This window comes from Octodon degus, unplaced genomic scaffold (assembly GCF_000260255.1).
Source record: "Octodon degus isolate 3935 unplaced genomic scaffold, OctDeg1.0 scaffold00002, whole genome shotgun sequence".
In the NCBI taxonomy this organism is placed as follows: domain Eukaryota; kingdom Metazoa; phylum Chordata; class Mammalia; order Rodentia; family Octodontidae; genus Octodon; species Octodon degus.
The window spans coordinates 19,191,932-19,205,959 of record NW_004524578.1 but is presented as its reverse complement, the minus strand read 5'-3'; the positions used below and the strand labels follow the sequence as shown (position 1 = coordinate 19,205,959).

The 14,028-nt window shown below is 54.6% G+C and overlaps 1 protein-coding gene across 2 annotated transcripts in view; it reads left to right on the top strand.

Moving 5' to 3' along the window:
* Positions 1-14,028, top strand: part of Anpep (alanyl aminopeptidase, membrane) — a 21,702-nt gene that overhangs the window by 5,404 nt on the left and 2,270 nt on the right. The window contains exons 2-20 of one of the 2 annotated variants that reach the window (XM_023710365.1): positions 689-1,521; positions 1,948-2,090; positions 2,201-2,340; positions 2,877-3,003; positions 3,083-3,237; positions 3,393-3,506; positions 3,599-3,742; positions 3,854-3,919; positions 4,026-4,091; positions 5,162-5,337; positions 5,546-5,625; positions 6,397-6,533; positions 6,636-6,691; positions 7,385-7,532; positions 10,922-11,013; positions 11,314-11,424; positions 11,519-11,686; positions 13,260-13,400; positions 13,776-13,857. In XM_023710365.1, coding sequence (XP_023566133.1) covers positions 917-1,521; positions 1,948-2,090; positions 2,201-2,340; positions 2,877-3,003; positions 3,083-3,237; positions 3,393-3,506; positions 3,599-3,742; positions 3,854-3,919; positions 4,026-4,091; positions 5,162-5,337; positions 5,546-5,625; positions 6,397-6,533; positions 6,636-6,691; positions 7,385-7,532; positions 10,922-11,013; positions 11,314-11,424; positions 11,519-11,686; positions 13,260-13,400; positions 13,776-13,857 — 2,751 coding nt within the window. In that variant the 5' untranslated portion in view covers positions 689-916. Of the gene's footprint in view, positions 1-685; positions 1,522-1,947; positions 2,091-2,200; positions 2,341-2,876; positions 3,004-3,082; positions 3,238-3,392; positions 3,507-3,598; positions 3,743-3,853; positions 3,920-4,025; positions 4,092-5,161; positions 5,338-5,545; positions 5,626-6,396; positions 6,534-6,635; positions 6,692-7,384; positions 7,533-10,921; positions 11,014-11,313; positions 11,425-11,518; positions 11,687-13,259; positions 13,401-13,775; positions 13,858-14,028 lie in introns of both variants that reach the window. The other variant, XM_023710360.1, reaches the window with a different exon arrangement.

The following is a 14,028-nucleotide window of genomic DNA, read 5'->3' as shown; positions in this document are numbered from 1 at the left end:
ACAGAGAGAGAGACAGACAGAGAGAGACAGAGAGAAACACAGAAACAGAGACAGAGAGACAAAGAGAGACAGAGACAGAAACAGAGAGAGAGACAGAGACAGAAAGAGGAGGAGGGAAGAGGAGGGGAGGGGAGAAGAGAGGAGAGGGGAGGAATGGAAAGGTCATTAGGTTCTGCTGTGGGGTCTTCTCATTAAATCTGTTGAGCAGGCCTGAGAGGTGACTATGTTACTTATTTATGGGAAGAGAGGTCTCAAAAGCTAAAATTACCTGCTCAGAGTCATGACTGGAAAGAAACAAGAGTCTCCACCTGCCTTTTAGACCCTGAGCACGCCAGCTCCTGGCCCCGCACTGGGAGCTCCCTGGGGTGGGGTGCCTAGCTCAGGGGAAGAGCGGGCAACCCAGCTGGCCAAGAGGGCTCCTGCTCTGGGGGTACGGGGGAGGCTGGCACTTCCTTGTGGGAAGAGCCCCTGCTGCCCTCTGGGGGCCCAACCCAAGGGTGACTGGCAAGCCGGGACGTCCACACTCTGCGCATGTCCCACCGCAGGCTCCTGAGAGTCCTTTCCTGAGTCCAACCTTGGTCCTGCTGCTGATCTTTCCAACACCTCTGCTTTTGGGCATGGGCAGATTGGTGCCACCCAGGCACCTCCTCAGCTGGCAGTCGGTAACCAGACTATTTGCTCCCAGCAGGTGGCCCTGTGCAGATCGTTCTGCGAGCCTCGCACGCTGTCCCTGCATTGCCTCTTGAAGCCAGGGGCAGATTGCACCCCTGCCCATCCCAGTGACCTTCGCCTGTCTGATCCCTGGTTAATTTTTGCCCAGCCCAGCGGCTGTGAGGCTCCGTCCCCCTCCAGGATATAAGCCTGCTCCTCAGCTGCTTCTTCCTCTGTGGAGCTGAGCTCTCTGCTCACCTGCACCATGTCCAAGGGCTTCTACATTTCTAAACCCTTGGGCATCCTGGGCATCCTCCTGGGTGTGGCAGCCATCTGCACCATCGTCGCCCTGTCTGTGGTGTATGCCCAAGAGAAGAACCGGAACACTGAGAACTCTGCCCCAGATCCCACCTTGCCCTCCACCACCTCCACAGCCACCACTGTGGACCAAAGCAAGCCATGGAACCAGTACCGCCTACCCAGCTCTCTGGTACCCGACTCGTACCAGGTGATGCTGAGGCCCTACTTCAGCCCCAATGAACATGGTCTGTACGTCTTCTGGGGCAAGAGCACCGTCCGCTTCACCTGCAAGGAGGCTACCAATGTCATCATCATCCACAGCAAAAAACTCAACTACACAAACCAGCAATCCACTGGGCACCGGGTGGCCCTGCGAGGCGTGGCCGGCTCCCAGCCTCCAGCCATCGAAAGGACTGAGCTGGTGGAGCGCACCGAGTACCTGGTGGTGCACTTGCAGGGCTCCCTGGTGGTCAATAGCCAGTACGAGATGGACAGCGAGTTCCAGGGGGAGCTGGCCGATGATCTGGCGGGTTTCTACCGCAGCGAGTACAGGGATAACGGCGTGCTGAAGTGAGTCCGTGGACCCTGGCTGGGACTGGCCCGGGGCTGTGGGGGTGTTTGAGATTGAGGCCTTTGAACTCTCTGGGGTCTCAGTAGCACGTTGTTGGTGCACAGCTGCTGCAGGATGGTAACCTTCATGATAGACAGGGAAGGCTAGCTCCTTGCCATCCTGGGGGAGCGTCGGGATGGGGCGGAGGAGTCCCTCAGACAGACAGAATACAGGTTCGGAGGCCCAGGCCTCCAGGTGGTACAGGGGCGGAACCTGCAGGCGCCTTGGTCAGTCCACCAGACAGGACTTCCTGGCTCCTGGGGGAGATGAAGGGCAGGGGCTGAGCTGCACAGCTTTGTGTGTGTCCCTTCCTGTGGACACCCAAAGGCACCCTCAAGGCCCCAGCCCCACCTCCAGCCCACCCTCTGACACCCTGGTTTGGGCAGAGTGGTGGCTACAACACAGATGCAGGCTGCAGATGCCCGGAAGTCCTTCCCCTGCTTTGATGAGCCAGGTATGAAGGCCACATTCAACATCACCCTCATCCACCCGAGAGACCGCATAGCCCTGTCTAACATGCTTCCCAAAGGTGAGCGGCTCTGGCCTAAGGCCACATGGCCTGGGAGGCAGGGACATAGGTCTGGGTGCTGGACAGGACAGGGTCCATCCCCACACGTTTATTGTCTACCCCATACCTAGGCCCCAGTGTCCCATATACGGGAGACCCCACCTGGAACGTCACTGAGTTCAATACCACACCCAAGATGTCCACGTACCTGCTGGCCTACATTGTCAGCGAGTTCAGCTACGTGGAATCACTGTCCCCTGATAGTGTCAAGGTATGAAGCTGGGTACACATGTCCTCACCCTGCCCTGACCCTGGCTGTAGGACAGTCCTGTACCCTCATCCCTAATATATCTTAAAAATGGGAATAATGTCAGGCGTGGTAGCATATGCTTGTAATCCCAGCACTCAGCAGGCTGAAGCAGGAGGGTCCAGCCTGGGTGACAAAGTGAGCTTGAGGCCAGCCTGAACTAGATAGTGAAACCCTTGTCTAAAAAAGCTAAAAAAAAAAAAAAAAAAAAAAAAAAAAAAAAGAATAATGGTTCCTCTTCATAAAGGAAGTTTCTGATCCAGAAGTGGCAGGCAGATGGTGGCCATGGCTATACCATCCCTTGAGGGTTGCTTCTAGGCCCAGAGAACTCCGAGGCCCCTGGGTCCCTCCTTTGCCAACCAGAGCTCTCAGTGGAATGGGGTTGGTCCCCCAGCCATGGCCCACCAAGGACGTCACAGCTCCCTGGGACCTGGGACACAGTTCATCTCCTCCAGGATCCAGGAGGGTCCTGACCTCAGGTGTGGTCACCTACTTTGCAGATCCGAATCTGGGCCCGGCCTAGCGCCATCGCCGAGGGCCATGGTGATTATGCACTCAATGTAACAGGCCCCATCCTAAGCTTTTTTGCCAAGCATTATGACACACCCTACCCACTGGAGAAATCTGGTAAGCGGGGGGCCTTGGGTGGGCAGTGGCAGCTGGGGTCCCAACTGAGACTCCCCCACTAATGGTCTGGCCTCTCCAGACCAGATTGGGCTGCCTGATTTCAATGCTGGTGCCATGGAGAACTGGGGGCTGGTGACCTACAGGGAGAACTCACTGCTTTTCGATCCACAATCTTCCTCCATCAGCAACAAGGAGCGGGTGGTCACTGTAGTCGCTCATGAGCTGGCCCATCAGGTAGCCTTGTCCTGGGGTGCAGGAAGGAATTGGGTCTGGCTTGAGTCACGGGCAGGAAGAGGGAGCCACCTGGCAGGGTTCCTGGTAAAATCCCTGGCATCAGTTAATGACAGAAAGGCTAGCACGCCTGCTGGGCTGACCCCCTATCCCCGCAGTGGTTCGGGAACCTGGTCACAGTGAACTGGTGGAATGACCTGTGGCTGAACGAGGGCTTCGCCTCCTACGTGGAGTATCTGGGTGCTGACTATGCTGAGCCCACCTGGAATCTGGTGAGTAACTGTCCAGGGGCTAGGTGGGGCATGGGTCAGCTGGGCCACACCCCGGGCCAGGCTCCTAATGGCTGGCACTTGCGGGTTTGCAGAAGGACCTCATTGTGACGAATGAGGTATACCGTGTAATGGCTGTGGATGCGCTGGCCTCCTCCCACCCCCTGTCCAGCCCTGCTGAGGAGATCAACACTCCCGCCCAGATCAGTGAGGTCTTTGACACCATCTCCTATAGCAAGGTAGGACGTGGTATCCCCCCACCTTCACACCCACCAACATGGGGCTCGCCTGCCCTATAGGGACTCATGCTGGCCAGCATGGCCTGCTGAGCCCCTGTCGCCCCACCCCAGGGTGCCTCAGTCCTCAGGATGCTCTCCAGCTTTCTGACAGAGGACCTGTTCAAGAAGGGCCTGGCGGTGAGTGTGGCGCCCTCAAGGAAGCCCGGGATGAGTGCCCCTCGCCCTGCCTGGCCCCATGCCCCAGCCCTGGGGCGTGCACTCACCCCTTCGCCTATCTCTACAGTCTTATCTCCACGCCTTTGAGTACCAGAACACTGTCTACCAGGACCTGTGGTATCATCTTCAGGAGGTGGGTGCCATGTGTGGGAGGGAGGGGACCCTTCAGTTCTTCCTCAGCCCCAGCTGCTCGTCTGTGAAGTGGGTCACTCACAACACCCGTGGGGGCAGGCAGGAGCAACTAAGGGGGTCACACCCTGCTTGGCAGCCTGCACTAGAGCTCTCAAGGGCTCTGTGGTAGGGAGGGCAAGGCCTTGAGCCTCCCTCCTTTGGAGACTTTGGAGCTGGCTTTCAATGACTCTGCACCTGTGGCTACCCTGTGCGCAGGGCCTGTAGCCTCTCCTGGTGCAGGTCTGCACACCCCAGTACCCTGGGCACAAACTCTGCCCTCTGCCCCTGCCCGCCTGCATTCCACACTCAGTAGTCCCCGTCAAGGGTAAAGCTGGCTGAGGCTGCTGCCACACCCTATCTCTTCTGGGGCTGGAGTGGACTGAGTACTCCAGGGTCCCTGCCCTGCCCTGCCCACCCCTTCCCAGAAGCCCTCACTCACTCCCACACCTTCCCAGAAGCCCTCGCTCACGGCCTCACCTCTCGCACCCTCACTCTATCCAGAACCCAGGATCCCCATTTTCCTATCACTTGAGCCCCACCACTGTGCTGCTCCTGAGGGCAAATCACAGCCCTTCCAGTTGCCATGGCACTCACTGGAAATGGGCGCCAGCCCCCGCTGGTCTGCCTCCCCTGCCTCAGTCTCTGGGACAAGATGGTGCCACCAAGGCACAGTCGAGTCCTCCTGCTACTTCAGTCCAGCCCCTTCCTCCCTCTCCCATGGATGCTGTGCCTACAAAGGCAAGACACAGTGCCCATGGAGAAGGATGGGCAGACTCCAGGCACAGTGCCCTGCCCAGGCCCTCCATGCTGCCTGCATTTCCTCATGCCCCATCACCCTGTCCCTCACCCTAGCCTGTGACTTTTTTTTTTTTGGTGGAACCAGGGATTGAACTCAGGCCCTTGCGCTTGCCAGGGAAGCACTTATTCTACTGAGCTATCTCCCCAGCCCAGGAAACAATTTTAAAAGGACCGGGGATAGCTCAGTGTGACGGCCCTGGGTTCAGTCCTCCCCCTTTTCCTTTCCCCCCACAGGCTGTGAACCAGCAGTCAGCAGTCACGCTCCCGGCCTCAGTGAGCACCATTATGGACCGCTGGATCCTGCAAATGGGCTTTCCCGTCATCACTGTGAACACCGGGACAGGAGCAATCTCCCAGGAGCACTTCCTTCTTGACCCCCAGGCCAATGTCACCCGCCCTTCGGACTACAAGTGAGCAGATGGAGTCACTGAGGCTCGAGCTCCAGGGAGGGAGGCGCTGGGCCGCATGGAGAGCAGTCACTTGGGGCCCTGGCACAGTGGGTCGTCCCCATGGTGCAGCAGCTCCGCTCCAGCACCAGGAGCTGGGGGTGTGCGGTGACAGCCTGGGCAGCCTGCTTCTTGCCAACCTGACCCCTGGCGTCCGGGCCTCTGTTTGCAGTTACCTGTGGATTGTGCCCATCTCGTCCATCAGAAGTGGCACACAGCAGAGCAACTACTGGCTGAACGGCGTCCGGAACAGTAATGCAGCTCATCTCCCCCCCAATTCTGGGGTTGCGGTGGGCCTTAGGAAGGGCTTCCTTCATCATGTTATTCAAGGAACAGAGCCCACTTGTGCTCTGTGTCCACTTTGCTGCTGCCCATCTGTGTAACCTTGAGCAAGTTACATCCTTCTCTGGTCTCTTTCTTTCTCATGAAGTATAGCTAAGCAGTGTCCACTCCAGGGGGTTGTGTGAGGACTGAAGAAGAGAAGTCACCTAAAACCTTAGAGTAGTGTCTGGCCCCGCCCCTGGTCTCAGCAGCCCTTGCTGGCTCCGAGGAAGTAACAGTCCGAGCTGTTCATGCTCAGCTTTGGCCAATGCTCTAGGGAAAGGAAGACAAGGGCTCAGGGCATTCCAGCCAGTGTGCATGTGTAATCCTGGTACCCTGGGAGGCTGAGGCAGGAGGGTGGCAAGTTTGAGCCCAGCCTGGGCAAGTTAGCAACTTAGTGAGACCCCGTCTCAAAATTTAAAAAAAAAAAATGTATCAAAGGACTAGGGATGTAGCTCAGTGCATAGCCTTGGGTTCAATCCCCAGTACTGGGAGGAGAAAAAGAAAGCATTCTAGTGCTTGCTGAGTACCATAGAGTATGTAGCCATTCCCTGCTCCATGAGGAGCTGGGAATAAGGGAAATTCAGGCTCCTGGAGAGGCCAGGGAAGCTGCCTGGAGGTGAGCTGAGGAAGAAGAGTGGAGGCTCTGAGTCCCCCTGTGTTCTTTTAAGCAGCCCCTGCCTGCCCTGTCTCTCTCTACAGCCCAGGACCAGCTGTTCAGGGCGACAGGGACCAATGAGTGGATCTTGCTGAATGTCAATGTGACAGGCTACTACCAGGTGAACTACGATGAGGACAACTGGAAGAAGATCCAGAATCAGCTGCAGTCAGACCACACGGTAGGTGTCAGCTACTCTACCCTGTCCCTGGCTCAGGATGGGCCTCTAGACCACAAGGCTGTTCATCGAGGCAGCTGGAGCTCACATGCTATTCTCTTCCAGGTGATTCCTGTCATCAATCGGGCACAGGTCATCCACGATGCCTTCGACCTGGCCAAGTGAGTGCCCATGAGAAGGAGTTGGGCACAGAGTTGGGGCGCCATGCTTGAGGCTGCATGATGCCATGCAGCCACCAGATGCTGGCTTGCCCTCCCCACTGCCCACACCCTACTCCAGAAACTCCATGCCTGGCCACCAGACTGGTGCTCAAAAAAGCTGGGCTGAACAGGGCCGGAGGGAGAGAGCTCAGCTGGACAGAGTTACTGAGCACTTCCTTCAGCCTCAGTTCTTGACATGAGTGACATCAACCCCAGATGTGGACAGCTATAGGCCAGATGTGCACACTGGTCTAAGGGTGAGAGGTTGGGAAGTGGTGAGGCCCCTGCTGGGCAGAAGAGGTTGGCTGAGCGAAGCAGAGCCTCGACCCTACCTCCTATGAGCTGTGTGCCATGGGAAAGTCAGTTCACTTCCCTGAGCCTCAGTTTCTTCCTCTATAAAATGGGTATAATAAGGAAGGAACTGTGTCTAGCAGAAGTTAAGACAGGGCCACAGGGCCCGGTTTGTGGCACCCTTAACATTATATCCCTTCATCCCTCATGGCAGATCTTGAGCTGATCCAGCTGGGACCAGGGCCTGGGGCTCTGGGAGGGGCAGCACCTGGCTTGAGCTGTGTCCCTGGGAACTTCCACTGAGGCTTCTGGGGTGTGGATGCGCTGGGTGTGGCTGACCAGGGCCCTTCTGTCTATCCCTAGTGCCCAAAAGGTCCCTGTCACGCTGGCTCTGGACAACACCCTATTCTTGATCCGAGAGACAGAGTACCTGCCCTGGGAGACAGCGCTGAGCAGCCTCAACTACTTCAAGCTCATGTTTGACCGCTCTGAGGTCTATGGCCCCATGAAGGTACGGGTGTAGACTGTGGTCAGGAAGTCATCCATATGGGGCAAAGTGGGCCTGTCATCTCAGCTACTTGGGAGGCTGAGGCAAGAGGATTACAAGTTCCAGTCCAGCCTGGGCAACTTAATGATTTAGCAAGCCTCCTTTTTTTGTATTTTAGGGAAGGGTTTCAGGGTGTTCAGGGTCTCACTACTAGATGGGACTCAAGTGATCCACCTATTTACAGCCTCCCAAGTGCAGGGATTATAGGTGTGTGCCACCATGCCCAGTCCCAATTGCCTTCTCAGCAGCCTCTGGGGCAGGGCTGGCATGGCAAGCCCAGGGATTGAACCTCTGGCCCCTGCACCTGCTTGCTGGCACTTTAATCCACTGAACTATTTGGCTGGCCCTAGAAAGCCTCTTTCTTGCAACTAAAAAAAAAAAAAAAAGAAGAGGGACCTGCAGCTAGAGATAAATAGCTCACTGCAGAGGCCTTGAATTCAATTCCTAGTACCCCTGCAAAAAAAATCATAATAAAAAAGGGCTGGGATTTAGCTTGGTGTTAGAGCCCTCGCCTCACATGTGCAAACTCCTGGGCGCTACCCCAGTCCTAAACACACCAAACCAAAACAAAAAGAACCAGTTCACTCCAGTGCCTGAAATCCTACACTAGGAAATGAATAGAAGGACTGTGTGGCCTGGTGTCTTCTAAGGGCAGACCTGGCCTTGGTGAGAAATATGAGGACGAGAAACACACATGATGTAGAGGCACAGGGACTTCCAGCTGATCGGAAATACAGACAAGACAGTGGCGCCTTCCCTCCGAACACTTTTTTAAAAAAAAATTATTTATTTATGTGTGTGTGTGTGTGTGTGTGTGTGGCTAGCTCAGCCCACCAGGGGGCAGGGGCTGGCTGGCATGTGGTGCTGGGGGATTGAACCGTGGTCCCTGTGCTTTAGCTGAGCTTGTTCTAAGTAGGTGCTTTAGACCACTGAGCCATCTCACCAGCCCCCCTCCAAACACTTTTGTTTTGGCCAAATTTTGTTTTCCTTGTGAACTCTGCATCAGCTGTCGAATGTGACCATGGCCGTCTTCACACGTGAACATAACTGTCATTTTTTTCTAGAATTATGGAATGAATTAAGTCTTGTAGGGGAACACGTTTTCAAGGAGCTGAGAGGCTGGGTGTCTGGAATATTTGTCTTTCACTCTCGTGCTGCATTCAGTGGCCTTTAGAAACTTTAAAGGGGTTAGGGATGTAGTTCAGTGGCACAGTGCCTGCCTGGCAAATATAAGGTCATAATTTGGATCTCCAGTACCAGAAACAAAAACAAAAACAAAAACAAAAACAAAAACAAAAACAAAAAAACAAAACTTCAAGATTAGAAATCCTTTCATAAATAAATGTCTGGTCTGGTCCTGGTCTGTTGATGTCAGGCTTTCCAGGCTGCTGGTGAAAAGCCCAGACCTTTTCTCATTTCTCTTTTTCTCTTGGGATGTGACCTCTTTTCTCTCCTGGAAATTTCTGGACTCTTCTTTCTCTCCTGATGGGCCTTGGTTTGCATCATTTTCACCTTTTTCTGCAGTATGAACATTCATGTCCTTTAGTAATAGAACATTTTTGCCTTGGCTCTTTCAACTTCCTTCTCTCCCTCGTTTTCTAGTTCCCTCTTCTTGGAACACCAATTAATCCTGATTGTTCTCATGCCTCCTTTCCTGTCACTCTAGTTTCCACTTGGTGTACTTTTCGCCTCGCCTTGTGGGAGGCCTCCTTGCCTGAAGCCTGTGTGTCTGTCTCCATCGCATGTTGACATTTCTGAGTGGCCTTTCTGGTTCCAGCATTCTGTGCTGTCTCCCCTTTGGCTCAGGGTTTTTTGTTTGTTTGTTTGTTTGTGTTTTGTTTTGAGACAGGATCCCACTAGGTTGGCCTCATACTCATGGCCAAGCCTGGCCTTGGTGGATGCTTGTTCTAGGCTTTTTGAAGTTTCCCTTTTCTTCCACTGAACTTGCTTCCTCTAACCAGGGATTGAACTTAGGCCCTTGCTCTTGCCAGGCAAATGCTTATTCTACTGAGCTATCTCCCTGGCCCCTTTGCTTCCTCTTTGTTTTCTGTTTATCTTGGTCTCTTTCCAAGCTAAGGCTGAGCTGCCCCCTGGATTCCAGTGCTTGCTTTGGCAGCTCACATACGGAGAGGAACACCAGAGGAGGGCTGGGGTGGCTGCTGTGCATGGGGGGCATACATTTCTAGAACTGAGAAGGGCTCATGCGTTGGGAGGCTGAGACAGGAGGACGACAAGTTGGAACCCAGCCTAGGCAACCAAAAGATCAAAAAGGGCCAGGAGATAGTTCAGTGCAAAGGCCCTGCGTCCAATCCCTAGTGCTACCAAAAACCAAACATTGCAGTTTCTTTGGGCTGCATAGTGGGTCTCTAAGCAATGAGACTGGCAATGCCAGAGAGGGGACAGGAACTGGGTTCCAAGCATTCTTCTAGAAACATCCATGCTGACTCTTGTTGCCACCGCTCCTGCAGTACCTGGATCCTCACATCCTGAGCCCCTTGTCTAGGCTCTCCCCCAGGGGACAAAGTGCTGTCCCTGAGGAGCGAGGTGGGGCTCGAGGTGAAATTGCCTCTCCCTCAGACTTTGACTCTGTCTCTGCATGCCCTGCCTCAGCCATGCCCCTGACCTTTCTTTCCATCCTACCAGAGCCTCATCACTCCTTGGCACACCCCAGCTGGAAGCTCTTCTTGGGCCCCTTGGGGGCAAAAGCCTCTGAGTGTGGATTCTGCCCAGGGCAGAAGTCAGCCTGCAGCACTGAACCACAGTCCTCAGGATTCCTAGTGCCGTGGTGTGAGACGGATGTGTGTAGAGCTGTAGGTGTGCTGCGTCAAACAGGAAAGTTCAGAAATAAACAGGGATAGCTAGGCGTGGTGGTGTTTGCCTGTGATCCTAGCACTCTGGGAGGCTGAACCTAGCCTGGCCAATTTAGCAACATAGAGATCCTGTTTCAAAATAAAAAATTAAGCTTGGTATGGTAGTGCATGCCTGTAACCTTGGGGAGGCTGAGGCAGGAGGATCACTACAAGTTCAAAGCCACCCTGTGCTATATAATGAGTTTAAGGCCAGTCTAAACTACACGGCAAGATCCTGTCTATAAATAAATAAATAAATAAACAAACAGAAAGGGTTGGCAGTGTAGCTCATTGTAAAGTTCCTAGGTTCAAGCCCCAGTATAGGAAAAAAATATTACAATTGGAAGTCATAATTTTGGTTAGGTTCTGGTTGCTTTTTATTTTTGCATTTTCTACTTTCCCCATAGTAAGCATAGAGTCCTTAGGATCTCGAGGGACAGGGTTAGAACTGACCACAGCCGGGGAGATGTCCATTAGTCACCTGCAGCTGTGTTCTTTCCCCAGAACTACCTGAAGAAGCAGGTTGAGCCCCTCTTCTCTCACTTCAAAGCCCTTACCAACGAGTGGAAGGACCGGCCCCCAACGCTGATGGAGCAGTGAGTAGCCGCGAGTCGGGAGGTGATGGTGACTCAGGCAGCAGGGGCTCCCCTACTGTCCTCCTCTGGGGCCCTCTGTGCCAGCTCCTGCCCTGGCTGGGCTCCATCTCCAGCCCCCCACCAGCTCAAGGTCAGAGGGCTTCGTCAGGAGCCTCCGCAAGACCTTCTGGGTCCCCAGACTGCTTTGGGGGCCAAGACATGAAACAAGTGGGGAGCCTCAGAAGATCCGGGCCTTAGATGGGGCTGACCTAGAGCGCCCGGGGGGTCAGCTGGGAGTACTAAGCGTGCGTCCCGGGGCAGGTACAACGAGGTCAACGCCATCAGCACTGCCTGCTCCAACGGGGTCCAGGAGTGTAAGCAGCTGGTCACAAAGCTTTTCCAGGAGTGGATGGCAAACCCCCAAAACAACACGTGAGTGGCCCCCTGTCCTTGCTGACCCTCAGTTGGGGTTGGGAGGCCCCTCAGCAATCCCACTGCACACACCCTGATGCCCCCATCCACGCAGGATTCACCCCAACCTGCGCTCCACTGTGTACTGCAACGCCATCGCCCAAGGCGGCGAGGCTGAGTGGAACTTCGCCTGGAATCAGTTCCTCAGCGCCACCCTGGTCAACGAGGCCGACAAGCTGCGGTCGGCCCTGGCCTGCAGCAACCAGGTGTGGATCTTGAACAGGTAAGGACCCTTCTGAGAACCTCGCGGGTGTCACAGGCTTACAGAGAAGCTCCTGCAGGACCCATTTCACCTCAGAGAAGGATATGGAGGCTCTGAGGAGCCAAGGATTCACCTGAAGGCTACAGCCAAGATTTGAACCCAGGTGTAGGCCCACATCCTGTGCTTTCTTATTTATTTATCTTGCGGTACCAAGGATTAAACCCAGGGCTTTTGTATTGAGCTATGTGCCCTAGCTCTTTTTTATTTTCAGATAGGGTCTCACTAAGTTGTCCAGGCTGGGCTTGGACTGAGCTCAAAAGTGGTCTTTGAGCTCAGCATCCTAGAGTGCTGGATCACAGCATGCACCACCACACCTGGCCCACGCCCGGTAGCTTTAACTGCTGTGGCCCCTCAGCCAGTGTGTGACAGCGCACTTCCCTCTCCATCAAGGGCTTCAGTCCTGGATGTCCCGCTGGTGCCCCCCAGGCCTTGGGTGATGGCTCCTTACTCCCCATCTGTGCCTCATGTGTCATGATGTGAGATCCCAGTAAAGAAGAGCTCTTTTGGATTGGGGTGTAACTCAGTGGTAGAGTGCTTGCCTAGCACATGAAATGCCTGGGTTCAATTCCCAGGACCACACATGTATTTATTTGATACAGGGTCTCACTACACAGTTTAGACTTGTGGTGATCTTCCTTGTCTCAGCCTCCCCAGCACTGGGATTACAGGAGTGCACCACCGTGCCTGGTTTTGGGGTTTCCAGGACTGGCATGGCATGTAATACTGGGGATCAAACTCGGATCTTTGCACTTAACAAGCAGGCACTTAGATGGCTGAGCTAGCTCCCCAGCCTCAGGGCCACACATATAAAAAAGAGAAAGCCATCAAAGATAGCCAGGCATGGTGATGTACTTCTGTCCTCTCAGCACCCTGAAAGGCTGAGACAGGAGGATCCCAAGTTCAACCCCAGTCTGGGCAACTAAAGAAACCTAGCAAGACCTTGTCTCAAAACAAAGAATAAAAAAAAAAAAAAAAAAAAAGAACTAGAGATGCATGCAAAGGCCCTAGGTTCAATCCCCAGTACTACAATTAAAAAAAAGAAGGATTCATTCTCATTGTAAATTTAAAGATGTAGGGGCTGGTGAGATGGCTCAGTGGTCTGAAGCACCTACTTAGAACAAGCTTAGCGAGGCACAGGGACCGCGGTTCAATCCCCCAGCACCACATGCCAGCCAGCCCCGCCCCCTGGTGGGCTGAGCTGGCCACACACACACACACACACACACACACACACACATAAATAAAATAAAAATAAAATAAAATAAAATAAAGATGTAGCAGCCACTCTAGCTGGCACCAGAGCTTGGGGCATGTCCATGTCAGAGCCATGCTTGGCCTAGCAAAGACCCTGGGAACCTGCTTAGGTGACTGAGTTTCCTATCTGCAAAGGGAGGTAGGAGCAAGGGGTCCCTCAGCTCTTGGCCTGCGTGGATGCTAGAGGAAGCATGGGGCCTGTCCCTTCCAGTCTGCGGTTGCCCCCTGTGCCACTGGCCATAGCCCTTGGTGCCCAACAGCTTGGCTTGCTGCCTCGCAGGTATCTGAGCTACACCTTGAACTCCACACTCATCCGGAGGCAGGATGCTACCTCCACCATCATCAGCATTGCCAACAACGTGGTGGGCCAGCCCCTGGTCTGGGACTTCGTGCGCAGTAACTGGAGGAAGCTGTTTCAGGAGTGAGTGTACAGTAGGCAGGGGGTGGTCTGCATGAAGACCCTGCAGGGGACAGGACAGCCGCTCACTGAGCTTGGGGTCCCAGTGGGTGGCTAAGGAAGGTAGGGGGAGGCATGGGTGTCCTGGTCCTGCTTGGAGAAGGTGGGGTACCCTCTGGGAAGATGGGAGCCCATGCACTGGCATTGGTCCTGAGTTTCAGTCCTGACTCCACCACAGCCTGATGGTGCCTGTTGGGTGTGTCATCTCTTTCCTCCATGCCTGAGCACTCTCAAAGAGTGGGAGTGAGGGTCGGTGTCACTGCTGACCAACAGAACAGCGTTGGGCTAATCCTCCTCGGCTCCCGGGCTCCTCACTGTGTCTCTTTCCCCACCCTGCAGTTTTGGTGGTGGCTCCTTCTCCTTCGCCAACCTCATCCAGGGAGTGACCCGGCGGTTCTCCTCTGAGCACGAGCTGCAGCAGGTGAGAGGCGCCCTTCCCAGTCTAAGGTGGCGCTTGTCACTCAGCGCTCACCAAGTGGCACCAGGGAGCATGGGCTGAGTGGCTGGGCTTTGCAAATGTGGGCAGTTCCCTTGAAAAGGTCTTTGCCCTGAACTACATCTCATACCCAACTCTCTCTCCCTCTCTCTCTCT